We start from the raw sequence: 20392 nt of genomic DNA, 5'->3' as shown, positions 1-20392 counted from the left end.
GGCTGAAACACCAATTGTTCCCTCTCACCCAAGTTATGTACTTGAATAGCATTTGGTTTTTAGCAATCTTCATGTTAGCATGATAGAACTTTAACCAACTCTTCAGAAGTTTCTCGAAGCAGGCCAGCCAGAATATTCCATTGTCTTGCATCAATTTGATCCTAGATTCTATTGGGGAAAGATGACAACTAACAACATACCAAAAGCAAACTGGATCTCCTTTTTCCTCTGCAATTCAAAAAAAGTTCCACAAATTTCTCAGGCAACACATAATAATTTTAGACAAATAATAAAACACATGAAATAGAAATCCCTGCCTCATTTCATTGCTATCCCTAGGCATGTCAATGATCTCCGTGTGTGGACTAAGGTAATAAACAAATTTATTTACCTTATTCCTAGTTTGGATAGTGAAGGAAATTAACGAGAGAAAAAAATGGAGAGGATGAAATAATTTTGGCTTAAATATCTTTTTTAGTCATTGCAATTTAGAATTTTTTTGTTTTCAGTCTTTGTAAAAAAAATTATTTTATTTTTGTCCTTATAGCATTTTAAATATAATATTTTTCATTAAAAATAATTTACAAGGACGAAAGGTAAAAAAAAATACTAAATTACAAATACTAAAAATATATTTAAATCAATAAATTTTCATGATTTGAATGGATGGAAATTAAGGGTGAGAGGAATTAAAATTGTAGGACTCATTACAAAAATAAGTCCCCCACTATAAGGCAGAGATGGAAGGAAAGAAAAGGGGTCTCAATTTTTTTAGTTTTAAATATTTAAAAATAAAATTATTTTAAAATAAAAATAAAAATATTTTATATTGAGAAAACTAATATAATAAAAAATTATATTTTTAACTTAAATTTATTTTTCATTAATGTAAACAGCTTTTTTTTATAATATTTCTTTCTTTTCACCTTTTTTTTTCACTCATCCAAATAAGTAGAGAGAAGTTTCTTTATTTCTTTCTTTCTTATTTCTATCTATCAAAATAACACATAATCTTTATTCTATTTCATTTTTATATTCCGTTTTTCTTTCTTTCTCCTTTTGGTGTAAGGTTTGTTTCTTTAATCTAAACAAAACATTAAGGTTAAAAACAGCATTAAGGAGTAATTTAAAAAGGAAAAAAATAATATTATAAATATAGTCTGAGGAGTAAATACTTCAGTCTCAAATTGTTCAAAGAGTATAAACATATCCTACCACACAAGTTGAATTAGAAACGCAATCTAGTTTCCACTTTCTGTGTTTTAACAATAAGTTGTCTTCTAAAACAAATAGACATAGCTTGTGCAAGTAATGAATATATAGCTACCGGCCGCCCATGTCAAATGCAAATAAATCAGAGTGAGACTTTTATGGAAGTGTGACTTTGTTTTACAGTGTATAAATTTTAATCTCTTACTTCAATGTTTCAATTGAATATTTCAAATACAGCCTCCAATCCCCTATGTCGTGTTGCTGTATTTCCCCAAGTGAATGTCTGGAAGCAAGCTGACTAGTTCAGAACAATGGGGAAAAATTCGTCACACTCGTTTTGCAATCATCAATGCCAATGGTCAATGGAGCTTGGAGTATCTATATATGGGAGAAGTTCAAATGCTGTGAACAGTGATATCCGCAGAGCATAGTGTGCAAATGTTATCTGGATTCTGGAGTGATGTGCTTTTTTAATAATTTCTAGTTAGACAAAAAATTATCCCATGATTTTTTTAGTAACAAAAATTAAATATTTTATTTTGTCTTCATATTCTTAATTTGTGTCCCCCTCATCATTGTTCAAATAATCTGAAATAAAAATATTTATCTTATCCAATTAAGTAATTTTTAACGAATTAAACAAATTTTTTAGTACGACAGTAATACATATAGAAATAAAAGTCAAATACAGAAAAGAAAAAAATATAGATGACGTTGAACTAAAATTTCATAAGATGATGTATAATTTACTCTTTATTTTTCAAATATATGAAATCTTTGATAGGGTCAAGTCATTGCAGTCATTTTTCTCTATGAAATTTGTCAAAATAGCTGATTAATTAACAAACACAAACAACAATAATTTTTATTACTTCATAAAAGAAACTAGTTTCTCAACTGTTGAGTTTATTTATTATTAATATTATAATAAAAATTGTTATTTATATATATTTATAATTTCTAAAGAAAATAACAATATATTTACGTGATTGAAAACTATTCATCATTTAATTGATCTCTTCTGAGTGTATTCTGTGTTTGACATCTGCCTTTACCCACTTCTGCAGTCTGTCCTAATCAAAGTTGAACATTAGAGAAGACGTTATCTTAATTAACTATAAAATGAAAATTACACGATTGAAATTGCGGTTATAAAGAGACTGCAGTAACATTTGGCTTTTCATGAATCATGATCATACCAAAATCTTCAATATTCTGTTTGCTATTGATCTGATTACGGAGAGCACGACCAAGATGACCACTGTTTCTTGCATGCTTCTTTTCTTTCTTTGTTTTCTATTTCAAGCCAGCGCCCAGACAACATGTGATAACAACATAGGCAACTACACAATAAATAGCATCTATCACAACAACCTCAACACCCTCTTATCCACTCTCTCTTCCCACACACATATTAACTATGGTTTCAAAAATTTATCGTATGGCCAAGAACCAGACAGAGTAAACGCCATTGGGCTTTGCAGAGGCGATTAAAACCCGGATGATTAACTCGCATGCCTCAACAATGCCAGAGGCAATTTCACACAGCGTTGTCCAAACCGAAAAAGAGGCAATCTTTTACGATGACAAATGCATGTTGCGCTACTCAAACCGCTCCATATTTGGCCTCATGGAAATTTCTCCTGATTCTCAGCAATTGAACGCAAACAATGCAACCGACATGGATCAGTTCAATCAAGTCCTCGGCCACAGCTGCACTGAGTGATTCTTGTTGTAAGTACGCTACAGATGATGCAACTACTTCAAATTTTGAAACCATATATGATCTTGTGCAGTGCACCCCTGATTTAATTCAGCAAGATTGCAATGATTGCTTGGATGGGGCTATCTCAATTCCAAACTTGCTGTAGTGGCAAGATAGGTGGTAGAGTTAGTAGACCCAGTTGTAATATAAGATACGCCACCTTGTCCACCAATAACACTTCCTCATAAGGTACTTGTCATTATACTTAATTTGCATACAGCGTAATAATTACAGATGATCTGAGACACACAAACTGAAACCTGAACATCACTACATGATCCACTTTCGTGGCCATTTTCTCTTTAATTAGTTATCAGATTTTTTGATATTTCATTATCCCTAATACTTGAAATGTTTTACCCAGAAGAGGATTTTTGTTTTTGCAGAAAGTGGCAATACAACACTAATTGTCATTGCCATAGTTGGGCCTACTGTTGTTCTCGTTTGCTCATTTGTCTCTGCCTATATTTAAGAAGGAGGAAGGCAAGGAAAAATCTTGTAGGCAAGTCCAACTACCAATTTAGTATGACCTTTCTATTTTCAACTTAGTCCTCCCTTGTTTCAACGAAATATAAATATAGAGAAAAATCTCGGTAGAAAGGCATATATGATCTATCATAATTTAAAGTACTTCTTTCCTGTAAATATGTTTATGATAAAAACCTTGATTACTTTGTATTCGGTAGGTCTGAATAACTGCATAATTAGACTGTCGCTCTATATTTTAGTTCTGGTTCAAGGCAAAGCCTAATTATTCATGTTGCGTTAAAACTTATGGCTGCATGCGTAGATCCATCCATGAAAGCACAATTGGATTGGGAAACACGCTACAAAATCATTAGAGGTATTGCTCAAGGCCTTCTCTACCTTCATGAAGATTCTCGACCGCTTATTATCCATCGTGATCTCAAAGCAAGCAATATTCTTAGATGAAGAAATGAATGCTAAGATTGCAGATTTTGGCATGGTAAGACTGGTTTTAGTGGATCAAACTCAAGCAAATACAAGTAGAATTGTCAGAACCAGTAAGTATTAGAATATAAGATACCTTATAAAATGTTGAGAGTTTAATTTCAATCAACTATCAATGAGAACTAATTTTAACCTTAATTTTCACCAAATCAAGTATTAGTAGATTATTCAAAGAGTTTGAGTCTTGAGTTGTTATAATGGTTAAGTTTTGTATAACTGAGTGATGGGGTAAAATACTTTTACTGTACTAGGAATTCAGAATTAAAGCTTTGTTTTGAAAATCATAGGCTTTAGCAACTGAAACAGAATGAAAATTTATAACCATGTGAAGAATCACAATATTCATGACTAACTAAACCTATCCATATTGGCATGTAGTGGATACATGACACCAGAGTATGCAATGAATGGACAATTTTCAGTGAAATCAGATGTCTTCAGTTCTGGTGTCCTGGTTCTTGAGATCATAAGCGTCTAGAAAAACAGTGGCATTTGTCATGGGGAGAATGTAGAGGTTCTACTAAGCTTTGTAAGTCTTCCTTTTGTCACGATTATTTCTTCTTTGCCATTTAGAAGTAAGAATTAGAAGATTATGTGATCGGAAACATCAATGCAGAAGTAGAATGTGATCCAATAACAAGGCATGGAGAAATTGGAAGGAGGGGACAGCTGTAAATATTGTAGATTCATCATTAAATAACAATTCACGAAATGTAATGATGAGATGCATCCATATTGGTTTACTCAGCGTTCAAGAAAATTTAGCTGACAGACCAACTATGGCTACCATTATACTGATGCTTAATAGCTATTCTCTGAGTCTCCCAACTCCTGCTGAACCAGCATTTTATATGAACAGTAGAACTAGAAGCCTTCCAGAGATGCAGTGCAGTCATCATGGGAGTATAATTCAAGGGAAATAGGAACAAGTGAACTGATACTTAAATCAGCTCAAGAATCAGAAAATGAAGCTTTAATTACTGAGCTATACCCTCGCTAGATTTTGGTCATGGGGTGATATTCATTCATCATCAATCCATGTAATTTGTTCGTGCAATGTTTTGTTTAAGACACCACACATTCTTTGCTTAAACTGAGATTGAAATCAGTGATATGACCTTCAGCTGCTCTTTAATACCGATTTCAAAATCTGGATTACTTAATTGCCATTGCATTTATTCTGTGCATCTGTACACTCACTGAACAACTGAACCACACGTTTAAAAAGTTAAAAAAAATAATCGCTGAACTAAGCCATAAAAGATCTGTCTAGCTTAATTCGGATTTGTTCAAATTAAATCGAACTAAACAACATGCTATTTTATATTTTTAGTTTTTGGGCAATCAAATTGAATCTCCTTGTTCCTCTGTGCAATTAAAAATAAGTTTCACAAATTTCTCAGGCAACACGTAATAATTTTAGACAATTTTTTTAAGGAAAAATTTAAACAAATAATAAAACACATAAAATAGAAATATAAAATCAATTACATGCACCAAATTTTTTAACGTGGGAAAACACCACTAAAAAAGATTAATGGGTACACCACAGGTCTTCCTAAAACCACCAGGATCATCAGTGAAACAATCCTCACTCGAGACAAATTCAGACATCTATTTAAGGAGGGGATGAATTTTTATTTTTTTTACAATTATTTAAATATTTAAATTTTAATAAATAATGTCTTCCACATAAATATTTATTCGGTTTACACGTAAAGTAAAAACTAATTTTTATTTTGAAATGATAAAAATTAAAAAACATAATAAAAATTCTATCACTAATTTTTTTTTATTCAAACCATAAAAATTTATATACCAAATGCCAAGTATTACACAAATTTCAGTGGGAACGAAACATAACTCACTCTATGACTACTTGCTGATTTGGATGCTTGCAAATATAAAGTAACAAATTTGTCCCCCCTGCAATAAAAAATGGGCTCTTCAAATTTCTCAGGCAACAAATAATTATTTTAGGCAAATAATAGGACGCAGAAAATGAAATAGTAAAATCAACATACACCAAATTTTAACTGGAAAAACCTACAGGACCTAGTTCAATAAAAAAAAAATAAAAAATTCTATTAGATGGATACACCAGAAGTCTTCCAAGGACCATTAAGAGATCAACAGGAAAACAGTATTCACTAATAGGCCTAGGGTGGATGACAACATAATAAATGTACAAATAGGTATCTAGCCAAGCAAAAAGAGAGAACACAAAGATATTGATAAAAGCTCACATGACCAGAATCAACACATCAAAATTTTAGGAAAAGCACAGCACGTTTACATTCTCAAAACATATGATAAAAGAGCACAGTTTTCTTCTCCTTCCTGCCATTACGTACACCATGCAACTGATGTTTGTGTAACTGATGCAAGAAGCCTTGACTTTCTTCCAATAATTTTTAATTTTGACGACTTTTTGGTACAGGAATGGAAAAACAAACAGAAACAAAGGAACTACACTATAGCTAGTGAGTCACGTCCTATAGCCACAAGGACAAAACTAGGTGACGATCCTGAAAAATGGAAGAAAATTCACGTAGTTATGTTTGACTGTTTTTCAATTTAAATGATAGAATATACTTAAAAGGTATCAAACATTTACTATTTTAACTAATGAATTGTTAGTTGATATAATGTTTTAAAATCTTTGTATAGAGGAAATGGAGAATAGGAGGAACGAAGAGAGGAGAAGTGAAGGATTTATGGTGAGTATGATTATTATAAACGAAATCTTCTTTCTTATTTAACACAGAAACATATTTAAAACTCAAATTCAAGATTTTTAGTTAAGATAAAATAACTCAAATTAATTGATCGCTTGGTAATGATTTATGATGGTTTGGTTGAGTGGAAAAAACAAAAATATTTTAATATTGAATAAATTATATTAATCACCCCTGGGTTTTTGTCAAATTATACCAACAATTCATGTTTTTTAATATTTGCATTAACATTTTTTATAAGAGATGTACATTGAAATGTATTTTAAACAATTAAAAAGATTAATAAGTGTAATATAAGGGGTATTAATATATATATATATATATATATTTCAAAACTATAGGGGTTATTGTGGTAGTAGATAAAAGCATTTTTATATAATAATTATTATTATTTTTATTATAATTTTTTTTAATATTAATTTTCCCTTTTTTCTTACTTAGTTATCAAATAATTTTAATTTAAATATTTTTTTATTCCACTGCGTATCTTTTCAACCAAACAATTATCTTTTTCTTTTTTCATTTATTTATTTTTATCTCCTCTCTTTTCTTCCTCACAACCAAACATATCCATATAGCTAGTGAGTCACGTCCTATAGACACAAGTCACAGGGACAAAACTAGGTGACGATCCTGAAAATGGAAGAAGTTTCACGTAATTATGTTTGACTTCTTTTTTTCAATACAAATGGTAGAATTTACTTAAAAAGTACCAAACATTTATTGTTTGAACTAATGAATCATTAGTTGGTAATAGGTATAATGTTTAAAAATCTTTGCAGTGTCAAATACAAATTTTTATTTACCATAAAAAATAAACATTTTTATTTGCTCTTCGGATGCATCAGCGTACAACATAAAAATAATTGGATAATAACATAAAAATGTTAAATAAATTAAAATTAATTTACAATAATTGTTTTAATATGTATTTTTTTAAAATAAAAGCAAAGTGAATGGTAACATAAAAAATTCACTGCACTTATAATGAAATAAAAATTAAACACGTTACCAAAGATGTAGATGTAGTATATTAAATCAAGAGTTTAACACTATATAAATATTTTACAAGATAAACTAATTAAAAATCATGATAAGATTTTTGAAAAATACTGTTGGACATTAATCTTTACTTTACACTTACAGTGAAAGAGAAGAAAATTGATATAAACATAATAGATGACATTATGCAATAGAAAAATAAATATATAAAAAATATATGATATGTAAAGGTGTCCACATATTATTACTATAGGATAAGATGTTTTTAAAATCAATGTAGTAGGAATCTTTTTATAATAATTATGGAAAAATTAACAAATTTAAATATTTTTTATCTCTGATAAATATCTGATTTTATATTTATTTTTTAATAAAATTTTGTTTTGTAATGAATCTTTAATAAAATAATAATTTTATTTTTGATCGACACTTATTTTTAATTCTTAGTAAATTTTGTATTTTTTTCATGATAAATATTTATCACTTATTAAACTAAAACAAAATTTATTAACTTATTAGGAAGTAAAGACAATTTTTTTTAATTTATCATAAACTAAACCAAAATATCAAGTATAAAAAAAAATATTATTTTATTAGAAATTTAATGTAAATAAAAAATTGATTAAGAAATAAACATAAAAATCAAATATTTATTATGGATGAAAAATATATTTAATCTTAAAAACTTTTATTATGTGAATTGTAATTAATAAGTTCTTAAATGAAAATTACATGAATGAAGAGTACATGATTCAAGGAAATTTTTTGTTATAAAATGACAGCAGCACCGCACCTTTGGCCAATAGATGCTTATTCATGATCATACCTATGGCTGCTGTTTCTTGCGTGCTTCTTTTCTTTCTTTCTTGTCTATTTCTAAAATCCATATCTCAAGCCAGCGCCCAGACAATGTTAACCGAATCCTGTGATAATAACAGCAACGGCACCTATAACACCAATCTCAACACCCTTTTATCTACTCTCTCTTCCAACACTGAAATTAACTATGGTTTCTACAACTTCTCATATGGTCAAAATGAAGACAAAGTTAACGCCATTGGGCTCTGCAGAGGAGACCTTAAGCCAGATGAGTGTCGTAGTTGTCTCAACGATGCCAGAAGCAATCTCACAGTCAATTGTCCAAACCAGGAGGAAGAGAAAGAGGGAATTTTGCACCTTGACAAATGCATGTTGCGCTACTCAAACCGCTCAATATTTGGCGTCATGGAGACTTCTCCTACGCTTTATATGTGGAATTCCACCAATGCAACCGACGTGGATCAGTTCAATCAGGTGCTTCAGAACTTTTCTTTTTTTATGAGCGAATGTTAATTATTAATAGAATGATTTGAACCCACCATCTCTCTCTTGTTTCTTCCTTCACCACTAAATCAATCTTATATCTCCAGGTGCTCCAGAACCTGATGAGGACTCTAACTGAGAGAGCTGCATCGGGTGACTCTCGTCGTAAGTATGCAGAGGGAAGTTCGTCTGCTCCAAATTTTCAAACCATACATGGTCTTGTGCAGTGTACTCCTGATTTGTCTCAGCAAGACTGCAAACAATGCTTGGATCGTGTGGCTATCTCACAAATCCCAAGTTGTTGCAATGGCAAGATCATGGGTGGTAAAGTTCTTACACCAAGTTGTAATGCTAGATTCGAAACTTACCGGCATCTTCCGTCTTCAAAAGGTATTCCTTACATTTTGCTTAATTAATTTCAACTGAGGCACCCCAATTGAACCCCGGGTTGACTTGATGAATCACTTTTCAAGTAGTTAATTAATTACTAGATTTTGAATGTTCACTGAGGTGTTTGTTTAATTTAACTTATATCTAATTAAAATTGGAACTATTTTGAATAATTCTCATAAAATCTACCTCTTCTTTTTCAAAAAAAAAAAGTGATTTATAACTATAAATAAAAATAAATTAGTTTTTACTTTAAAAAAATAAATCTAAAAAAATAATCAATGAATTACTCCACATCACAAACACTTATTTTTTACTAAGTAACAAATCTTCATAAAAAAAATCCATTTTTTTTAAATCAAGTATATGTGGTAACAAAATTTCAACAACTGTAACAAAAACAAAACAAAATTTCAACAATCATGTTTTATTAAATCTTAATCCATGACTGTCGCACTGACAGAGGATTCTGATTTGTGCAGGAAATAGCGACGCGTCACGAACTGTACTCGTCGCCATGGCAGTGCTAGTCGTTAGCGTTGATTTGGTGCTCGGTTTTATCTGAAATGAAAACTCGCCAACTTCACTGCAGCTATTATCTATATGGAAATAATTCTTGGACACTCTTTTATTAAAGTATTACCAATACCAACTACCAATCTTTTTTTTACAACTTACACTGAAATTGCCTTTTTCTTTCAGTATATACATCTTGAGATATATAGGAAGAGAAGGGAGATAAGATTGATGATGTAACATCACAGATAAAAAAAAAAAGTTAGATAGATAAAATGAAAGGCATTATTAGTAGGATGTTTGTAAATTATAGATGTCTGTCACCATTCTATATATATCCACCGTTTAAACTATGAATAAAAATATCCACCATTTACAATTTCACCTGCAAGCTGAACTACAAAAATGGCATCGATATTCGATGACTACCACCTTAAATAAAAAGTGGCAATGCAACTGCATACATATGCTGATGCAGACCAAACAAATTCAATCCTTTAACCAAAATACAATGTCTTGGGTCACATGTAAAATGTTTGTTCATTTTCTTTTGGGCTGGCAATGAACCAAATATTAGTGAGGAATTAAACTCATAACCTCCTTAAGCCCTTCTCTCCTTCCGTCAAACCTGACTCCAAATTTGAAATTACCTTAGACCCAATTCGATGAATAATTCATTAAATTTAATTCATGAATCAAATGAAAACATAATTTAAAAATTGAGATTATTAAATAAATAATCTAAACTTGAGATGAATAGTGTAACAAATAATCGAAATGGGTGCTCTAATTATAAGATAAGATATATGCTGTGGCTTTCTTGATCGACTAGACCTATGGGGCGTGTCTTCACCACTATATTGGACAAAATTGACGACAATTCTTAGGGGAGATTTATACTTTAAACTATGAATCTACTATTAATCTTCCATATATGATCATCTGAAGCTCCATTTTTATAGGCAGGTATTTCACATCTGAATAAGATGTAGAACTTATCTTCCGCAAGTGTTTCTGTTTAATAAGGTCACTATTATCCCGGTGCTTATTTTTAAAGTATATCACTGAGAATTTATTATCAATACTAAATTTCCTATTTCCAACCCTGTGACCCTAGATCCTACTATTTTACCACAGGAAAATATTAGTGCCTTGTTTGTTCTGTATTTGTCTCTTTACTCTGACCGGTAATAGGAGATTGCAAGCGCATATATATATATATATATATATATATATATATATATATATATATATATATATATATATATATATATATATATATATATATATATTAACACTTAATAAAAAATTTGTTCAAAATTTTTAGTCACATTAAAAAATATTGTCAAATTATGAATAAATGTTAATAATATATTTTTTTAATATTTTATTAAATTTCTATTTGATTCATATTACTAAAACTTAAAAATATCATAGAAACACTTTAACAATATAAGTTACATCTAACATTTAATAAATGTTAAAAAATATATTAGTAATATTTATTTATAATTTTGTGATATTTTTTTAATAACATTTTTATTAATATTAAGTGTTATATAAAACATGTTATTAAATATCATACTGATGTACCGTACAACATTAGCCTGGTGCAAAAGCTAGATTACCCCGGCTTCGAAAGGCTGTAACCTTCAAAACATGTTGAAAAACATAAAAAAGTGCCCGTACTATGATGTGTGTTTTGCCAATGAAAGCTTTCTATCTCTCCAATTCATTAAAACAGAATTGACGAATTCTCAGTGCTGGATTACTAATTCTGTATTCCATTTGTCTAATTAGTTGCGATCCTTATCTATCTATAACTATTAGCAACCGTCGCAGGGCAAAAACATAGTTATATGAAGTTGAAAAAGTTCCTTCTTGAGGTGGATTATCTTGTAATTTCAGTTTCTAGAAACCGTTTATTTCAATCGAGCTTGATCTAAACTCAACCCTTTTGTAAACATAGAAACCTTTTGATTTGTTGTCCAAAAAGGAATAAAAATACGAAATTAATTAATAATTTTTTATAAAATTAAATAAAAACATTTCAAAAGAATAAAAAATTTACATTCTTTTTAATATTTTAAATAAAACTTATAAAAATACTTTTACTCAAAACAAAACCATAAAATTATAAAAACAATTTTATTAAATGAGTGAGATAAAATAAAATTAAAAACATCATACAATTAAAATAAAAATTCATTCTTAATGTCTAAACAAAGAGCATTTGTTTGGCTTGCATCAGCTGAATGAATGAATGCTTCTGAGAGTCACCACTACACTGAAATCTAGCGGGGATCTAGATCACTAATGGAGACTTCATTTGATGATGCTTGCTTGAAGTTATTTCTTGATTCATTTGATCTTGATGGACCTTTGACATTCGTAGAATATGCAGGTTGTGAGGGTATAGGAAGAACGAGAGAGTTACTGTTAAACATGATTACAACTGTTGCCATGGTTGGTCTATTGGCTACGTTATCTTCAACACAAAGTAATCCAATATGGATGCATCTCATTATTTCGTCTCTTGAATTATTGTGCAGTGTTTGATCTACTATATTTAAGGCAGTCCCTTCCCTCCAGTTCGTCCATACCTGCAAGCATTCGTACAATGTCATGAACTATTTTAAGGACAAGAAAATTGTGACTTAAAGATTGCAATCTTACAAAGCTTATTAGATGTTCTACATAACCGCTCTTATGGATATCACCATTTTTGTGTCCAGTGACTATCTCAAGAACTAGTACGCCAAAACTAAAAACATCTGACTTCACAGAAAAATGCCCATGCATTGCATATTCCGGTGCCATATATCCACTGCATAATAACATGTACAAAATAAGATAACAACAGACAATTTTTTACTTTATTTTTATGCCAAAGACAATGATTACAAAAAACCATTTGCTCATATTATGATACTTACTAGGTTCCAACAACTCTACGTGTATTTCCAAGAGTTTGATCTGCATCAAACAGTCTTGCCATGCCAAAATCTGATATCTTAGGATTCATTTCATCGTCCAAGAGTATGTTGCTTGCTTTGAGATCGCGATGAATAATGCGCAATCTAGAATCTTCATGAAGATAAAGAAGACCTCTAGCAATACCTTGTATAATCTTGTAACGCCTTTCCCAATCCAAATTTAAACGTTTGATTGGATCTACATGCCATAGGAAACATTGTGTTTAGAAAAACTCTTTTACAATTTTTATCAATAAAAAAGTAATAGATATGCAGGGTAGTCAAGCAGAAATTGTGTTACCAAATATAAAGTAGTCAAGGCTTCTATTGGGAAGAAACTCGTACACCAGTATCCTTTCTCCTGTTTCCAAACAAAAGCCCAATACCCTTGCTAAATTTCGGTGTTGCAGCTTTGCTACTAATAGCAGTTCATTTTTAAATTCTATATCTCCTTGGCCAGAATCCTTGGACAACCGTTTGATAGCAACTTCTTCGCCATTGGGAAGCCTGCCCTGAAAATATGCAAAATTTGTGGTATGTTTAATCCACTGCAAGCTACTTAATTTAGCAAACTACGTTGTGAGGAAGAGGTTATGTTTAACTAAATCTCGTAAGTGTTATCCTACCTTGTAGACTGGTCCAAATCCACCTTCTCCAAGCTTATTTACATCTGCAAAGTTATTTGTTGCGTCTATGATGGTTTGGAAGTCTAATTGTAAGGTCTCAGTTGGTTCAATTTCATAGTCAGCTACAGATTCACCTGGGGAATTCGAGTTTTAGTGAGTTCTTTAAATGATATCCAAGACCGGTGCTGCAGCAAATGTACAGTTTTTTTTTTTTTTTGTATTTCTGTCTGATGGGTGAATTTCTCATCATTTAGCTTACAGATTTTATTTCATTCGTACAATACAAATTTTATTTGCTAAATAATTGATAGTAAGAAAAATTATATGACTGGAAAAAAAATTCTGCTGCAATAATGTGATTTCCAACACTATCCCCAAACAATTGTTAGTCTATCAAAATTAACAGTTATAGGAAAAAAAAGAATAGTTGACTTACTTTTAAAATACTTCGTTGGCTTCCTTCGTCTCAAAAAGAAGCACATAAAGGTGAAGAGTATCATAATGGAGACAATTGGCACAATTATTGCGATGGCAGTTTTCCATGAGTTGCTCTTGCCTGAAAAAATCATTTGCATATTTAGAATAATAACATGAAAAAAAAATAATTAGTGAATGATTGTGAACGGAGTCAAACTCCATGAATGGAAAAGAAAAGTTTAATACTAACTATTAAGTATAAAATACTTGTGAGTTAGTGTGTGATGATGCCAAAATATCAGTAGCTTAGATATAAGTAGCATGGAACATGTCATGATGGGAACCTTTGATGAGCATGGCTGATGGAGCAGGAGAAGGAAATGCTTGCGGTATCGACGAATGAGGGACGTCCGTGGTAGGAATAGGATCAAAGTATGGGGTGGTATCAAATCTAAGATTACAACTCGGTGTAAAAATTCTGCCACGTACTTTTCCAGCACAGCAATTTGGGATATATGATATTAATTTTCCAAACAAGCACTGATTGCATTCCAAGTCTGTCAAATCAGGTGTGCATTGCACATGAGCAAATATAGTTTGAAAGCTTGGACCTGTTTTGTTTGCTTGAGCATACTTAAGTTGAGAATCACCGGCAGCAGCTCTGTTTCCTAGACTTCTCAGAAGGTCCCCGACAACTTCATTATACTGATCCACATTTGTTGCATTTTGGTTGTTCCGTATATTATACAAAGGATCAGATTCCATAATTCCAAATATTGAGCGGGTAGAGTAGCGCAACATGCACTGATCATACCACCCAATTGCCTCCTTCTGGTTTGGACAAAGTTGTGTGAGAAGGATTCTTGAATTGTTGAGGCAACTACGGCAAGCTTCTGGCTTAAGATCTCCTCTACACATCCCAATAACGTTGACTTTGTCAGTGTTTTGGCCATTTGAGAAATTGTAGAAGCCATAGTCGATTTCAGTGTTGGAAGAGAGGTTGGACAACAAGGTATTGAGGTTGGCCTGAAACGTACTATTAGCAGTGTAGTTACCATTTTGGTCAAAACAGTAATGTTTTACGAAGTTTGGCTGTGATGTGGCCAGAGACATGAGAATGGCATGGAGAATAAGAAATAAGAGCAAAGTTTTAGAAACTATGGCCGGAGCAGCCATCCTGAAATTGTGAATGAATGGCATGTAACAAAGAGAAAGATTGATGGAAGCTCCCGTTAATGGACCCTGTGTTTTTTTATAGACCCGTGAGCAAACATTGTCTTATAGGTTTTATTATTGTAAAAATATACATGCACTAATGTTACTAATCTGTAAATAAATTTAAATAGCGAAAATTAAAAGAATTACGAGCGTACCTCTAGCCATTATAAATTGAACGGGACCCTTATTCATTCTAAGAAGTTAGTGAGATAAGAAGTTAGTGAGATAAATGATGGGTACGTGAGATAAATGATGGTTACGTGATTTGTTACGGAAGGTGGTTACAAATATATTTGCAAAAATATGAACCAGATTCAAAATAACTAATTTTTTAAAAAATAATAAAATTAATTAATTAAAAGAACGTGGAGGTGAACGTGCGCTTCATTGCATTTTAATAACATCATACATTAACAAGTTGGATTAGTAGAATTAAAAATTAAAACCTAACTTAACTCATACGAACTGTTTGACTCAAATACTCAAAAAATCTAACCTAAAGTGGTTAAAAAATTTGAATTGTTTCTTTTATTCTGTTGACAGAGAAAAAAAATGAATTGTTTATACACGCTAATGGATTCCCGAAGGCGGTTTTGCAGACTTAAATTTTATTCCTTAGCTGACTCAGTGGACCAAATTTATTCAATGGTCTGTTTTACGATTTTGCAGATAATGAGGAAATGTATATCATTTGAACTATACATAATACGGTAAATGTTACTCAATATTATAACAGTATTGATTAAAGAGTTAAAAGGAAAAAAAATTGTTAAAGATGCGTAAAATTTATGTTATTTATAGTTATTTTTATGTTTTTTAGGATTTCTATATTAAAAATTTTCAATTCCTTAATCATTGTCTTTAGGAAACTAATCAGTAAGTCCTTGAATTTAAATATCATGAATCTATCATTAAAACTTATAATTTTTAGTACTAGCACAATTCATGTAGTCCGCACATCAACGAAGACCAGTCATGAATGAACAGCGTGTCAGAAAGATGGTTCCATATGATTTGCAAGTTGTTAAAACCATCAAATTTTGGAAAGTTCATATATCCACTTGCGTATATTGTAGTTGACAGAAGACTGCAGGTAAAATTTTAATCAAAGTCGGATCACGTAATAATTGGTATTGGTGTGTCCTCGGTACATTAACTTTGATAAGTAATATATGAATAATAATAAAAAAAATAAAGACGTTTGGAGACTCTAATTGACACCGTATGGTGTGTTTAGTTCAATGGTGAGAAATAAAAAGAAATTTTTTGAATTAAAGTAAAATGCAAGAGGTTAGATTTTCATATAATAAAATATAAAAATTATTTTATATATTATTTTTTTCTTTTAAAATAAACACATCCTAAGAAAAAGAGAAAAATGAAAAAAAAAAGTGTAAATATAATTGATGATATAATTTGATACGAGAGAGATGTAAAATATGTATTTATGATATATGTATGTCTATAATTACTCTAAGAGTTTGATTTTATATTGGAAAATTAATTTTAGATTAATTTTTACATATTTGGATTCACATTATACAAAATTTTAAAATTAATTTTACATTTAAATTTTGAATTCAGATAACTTTTAGAAACTTTTGTATTAGATAAAAAATTAATATTAAAATTTATTTTTAATTTAATTTTATAATAAAAATATCTAAATATAAAATATTTTTAAAATTAATTTGAATCAAAATTAATTTTATTAACATCCAAATAAGCACTAAAACTTTGAAGGACTTGTTGTGTTCCAAGATTCCCGAACGCGGCAAGTTTTGTTTAAGCCCGATTTAAATAGATTATTCTTTACCTGATTGAGCGATGTGTAGGACCAAATCAATGCTCTAATCATAAAACTCAGTCTACCCGGAAGAATTATTTATGCTATCGTAAATTAAAATATTAATGGACGCATGCGCGTGCAACTTGATTCGTTTATTGTGCTATATAAAAGACGAGATTCACTTGGTCTTTTTGAGAAAGTTTAGAAAGCAAGTTGAACAAAAAGGGTGTTGAAGTTTGCCAGGAAGCTACTCTTAGCCGTGTCATTTTTGTCGAATACAAAGACAATAATGTTTTACGAAGACTGACTGGACGGTGGTTTGACTTTAGAGACATGAGAATCCATTACAAGGAGATTGTCTTACACCACCATTAGTTTTTGTTGAAGATTAATCTAGAAAAGTATAGATGTATAATTGGTGGTCCATTATCTAGAGAGTTTTACACCTATGGAGATGTTGTAGTGTGTAGTGTGTAGAAACTTCTTGATGGAGGTAGAAAAATATCTTATTATCTAAAGTCATAGAAGTACTTAAAACATTATAGAGATTAATGATAGATGATAGATAAGTCTAGAAGACTTTAGGACTAAGTAGTATAGAAGTGTGTAGAAATCACCTATGTAACCTATATAAAGGCATAAGTTGTAGCAAGCCACGTAATGTAAGTCAAGAAACTAATAAGTACAATTCAAGTTAAGGTGTCAATTTTTTGAAAACTCATCTTCTTTCTACTCTCATCATTTCTATCATACATTTCTACCATATCCTTCCATAAAAAATAAAAATAACATAATCACGTCTCATATCCTAACAGTGGCATCAGAGCAATGTTGATGCTATGGCCTTTGCTACATCACCTAGCCCACTAACCTTCAATTATAACCAAACCTTAGTTCTCATATTTAATAGGGAAGCATATGATTATTGGAGCATTCAAATGCAAACTCTATTCATCTCACAAGACTTGTGGGATGTTATAGAGAATGACTATCCAGTCCCAGAAAGCCAAGAAGAATTGGCTACGTGGACAACAACAAAGCAAAAGAACTACAAGCAAAACAAGCAGTATGATGTTAAGGCTCTGCTATTCATCCAACAAGGAGTTAGTAGAGAGATCTTGCCAATAATCATGCAAGCAAAAAATGCAAAGGAGGCGTGGTAAACTCTAAAAAATGAATTTAAAGGCACAGACAAGGTAATTTCTATTAAACTTCAATCTTTGTGGAAGGATTTTGATACATTAATAATGCGGAATGATGAATCTATACAATCTTTTTTCTCTCGTGTCTCAAATATCTTCAATCAAATTAGAAGTTACGGGGACACGATTGAAGACAAGAAAATAATACTAAAAATATTAAGAAGTCTTCCCATAAAATATGACCATATTGTGGCTGCCATAGAAGAATCAAAAGTTTTATCTAAACTCACTCTAGTAGAATTAATGGGCTCTTTAGAAGCTCATGAAGCTAGAATGAAAAGATTTGAGCAACCACTAGAACAAGCATTTCAATATAAAATTAATATCTCTAAAAATGATAAAGATAAGAAAAATAACTACGATAAATTTCCTCAAAAAAGAGGAGGAGCATTTACTAATCGTGGTAAAAGGAGTGGAAAGCAATGGAGTAATAATGCTTCAAGCTCCTATTGCAAATTATGCAAGAAAAATAATCATGATACAAATGATTGTCGGTACAAACGCGAAAAGTGAAAAAGGCACCTACACTACGAAAAGATTGTTTTTACCGACAAAAAGAAGAAGCAAATTTTCTAGAAAATAAAGAATCCCTTGATCATACTTTGTACTCTGCTTCATCTTTTCAAGAATCAAGGGATGTATGGTATGTTGATAGTGGTTGTTCAAATCACATGACAAAAAACAAAAGTTGCTTTGTGCAACTAGATGAGACAATAAAATCCAAAGTTATACTTGGTGATGGAAATGTTCAAATAGTTGAAAGAAAAGGCACCATTGTTGTTAAAACTCAAAATGATAGCCAAAAATATATCCATAATATTTTTTATGTGTCAGGTCTTACTCAAAATCTTCTAACTGTTGGTCAACTTATTCATAAAAATTATAAAGTCATCTTTGATGATGATAAATGTAATATCATTGATAAAAAAAATGGCCAAATTATTTCTATCAAAATGGCTCCTAATAAAGTATTTCCTCTATTTATGCCATTTGGGCAAAACAATGCATTGAAATGTGAGAATATGGATGAGTCCATACTATGGCACTTGAGGTATGGTCATCTAAACTTTAATGACCTCAAATTATTAAAACAAAAAATATGGTGCTTCAACTTCCTTTTATTTCATCTAACCTTAAAGTTTGTGAAGGCTGCATTTATGGCAAGATGCACAAGTTACCATTTCCAAAAGCATCTTGGAGAGCTAAAGTTCCACTTCAATTGGTGCATGCTGATATCTGGGGACCATCAAGTACCCCCAGCTTTGGTGGAAGAAGATATTTTCTCCTCTTTGTTGATGACTACACTCGAACGATGTGGGTGTACTTCATCCAACAAAAATCCGATGCATTCTCTTGCTTCAAGGAGTTCAAGGCCCTAGTGGAAAAGCAAAGTGGGCATTCCCTTAAAATCTTGAGAACAGATCGCGTGAGAGAATTCAATGGACACATATTCATCAATTTTTGCAATGATCATGGCATCAAGAAAGAGCTGACTGTTCGTCACAATCCACAACAAAATGATGTCGCTAAAAGGAAAAACAGAACCATTGTGGAAATGGCTCGATCAATGCTACAACACAAGAACCTGCTAAAGAATCTATGGGCGGAAGTTGTTAGTATAGCAGTATACATCCTCAACCGTTCTTCAACTAAAGTAGTCTTAAATATGATGTCATATAAAGCATGGTTCAACAGAAAACCAACAGTTGATCATTTTAAAGTTTTTGGATGTGTTTCTTATTCGCACATTCCAAAGGAGAACCGACAAAATCTCAATGAAAAAGGAGAAAAGTGCATCTTTGTTGGCTATAGTGACCAATCTAAAGGTTACCGATTATTCAAACCAGATTCAAAACTGCTGATCATTTCAAGAGATGTCATCTTTGACGAAGGAGCAAGCTGGCAATGGAGTACTAAAGTCAATGAGACGCAAGAAATAACCAATCCAAGCTCGTGCACACTACCACCATCACCAGCACAACATGACCAGCAGCACCAGCAAGAAGAAGTAGAAGAAGTCCCACAACAACAACTTCGAAGATCAGGAAGGCCACACAAACCGAATCCAAAGTACGCAAATGTTAGATTTTTTGCCTGTGAACCTCAAAAATTTTGAGGAAGCATCGAAAGAAGAAGTTTGGAGAAAAGTGTTAACTCGTTGGCAAGTGCACCAAATTGTCACAAGTAGTAAAGTACTCGGAACTTTGTTTGTACTTAAATTAATGCAAATCCAATTTTTCAAGCAAGAGATAAGAGATTTAAGGTAAG

General features: G+C 31.3%; 2 protein-coding genes and 1 pseudogene across 2 annotated transcripts; 2 read left to right on the top strand and 1 right to left on the bottom strand.

Moving 5' to 3' along the window:
- Positions 1-2466: 2466 nt before the first annotated feature.
- Positions 2467-4872, top strand: LOC114402112 (annotated as a pseudogene).
- A 3635-nt stretch (positions 4873-8507) lies between these two features.
- On the top strand, positions 8508-10058 carry LOC114402949 (cysteine-rich repeat secretory protein 38-like). The gene is made up of 3 exons (XM_028365660.1): positions 8508-8982; positions 9099-9381; positions 9864-10058. The coding sequence occupies exons 1-3, from the start codon at positions 8518-8520 to the stop codon at positions 9944-9946; spliced, it is 831 nt and encodes a 276-aa protein (XP_028221461.1). The 5' UTR covers positions 8508-8517; the 3' UTR covers positions 9947-10058.
- A 1968-nt stretch (positions 10059-12026) lies between these two features.
- LOC114402934 (putative receptor-like protein kinase At4g00960) lies at positions 12027-15176 on the bottom strand. The gene is made up of 7 exons (XM_028365637.1): positions 14260-15176; positions 13935-14054; positions 13499-13632; positions 13174-13384; positions 12834-13071; positions 12574-12724; positions 12027-12500 (listed from the first exon to the last, which is right to left on the bottom strand). Exons 1-7 carry the CDS (start codon positions 15113-15115, stop codon positions 12192-12194), a joined length of 2019 nt encoding a protein of 672 aa, XP_028221438.1. The 5' UTR covers positions 15116-15176; the 3' UTR covers positions 12027-12191.
- Positions 15177-20392: the final 5216 nt, after the last annotated feature.

Source organism: Glycine soja, chromosome 20, assembly GCF_004193775.1.
Source record: "Glycine soja cultivar W05 chromosome 20, ASM419377v2, whole genome shotgun sequence".
Lineage (NCBI taxonomy): Eukaryota > Viridiplantae > Streptophyta > Magnoliopsida > Fabales > Fabaceae > Glycine > Glycine soja.
The sequence above is the reverse complement of the archived record's forward strand: the minus strand, read 5'-3'. Positions and strand labels throughout refer to the sequence as shown.

What these genes read in the sequence shown, in the direction of transcription:
- LOC114402949 (XM_028365660.1), top strand. Translation starts at nt 8,518, where the DNA reads ATGGCTGCTGTTTCTTGCGTGCTTCTTTTCTTTCTTTCTTGTCTATTT. An exon ending in ACGTGGATCAGTTCAATCAG is followed by an intron (nt 8,983 to 9,098) that starts GTGCTTCAGAAC and finishes TTATATCTCCAG; the next exon opens with GTGCTCCAGAACCTGATGAG. An exon ending in GCATCTTCCGTCTTCAAAAG is followed by an intron (nt 9,382 to 9,863) that starts GTATTCCTTACA and finishes TGATTTGTGCAG; the next exon opens with GAAATAGCGACGCGTCACGA.
- LOC114402934 (XM_028365637.1), bottom strand. Translation starts at nt 15,115, where the DNA reads ATGCCATTCATTCACAATTTCAGGATGGCTGCTCCGGCCATAGTTTCT. An exon ending in ATCAGCCATGCTCATCAAAG is followed by an intron (nt 14,055 to 14,259) that starts GTTCCCATCATG and finishes TGATTTTTTCAG; the next exon opens with GCAAGAGCAACTCATGGAAA. An exon ending in CCTTGACTACTTTATATTTG is followed by an intron (nt 13,072 to 13,173) that starts GTAACACAATTT and finishes TATGGCATGTAG; the next exon opens with ATCCAATCAAACGTTTAAAT.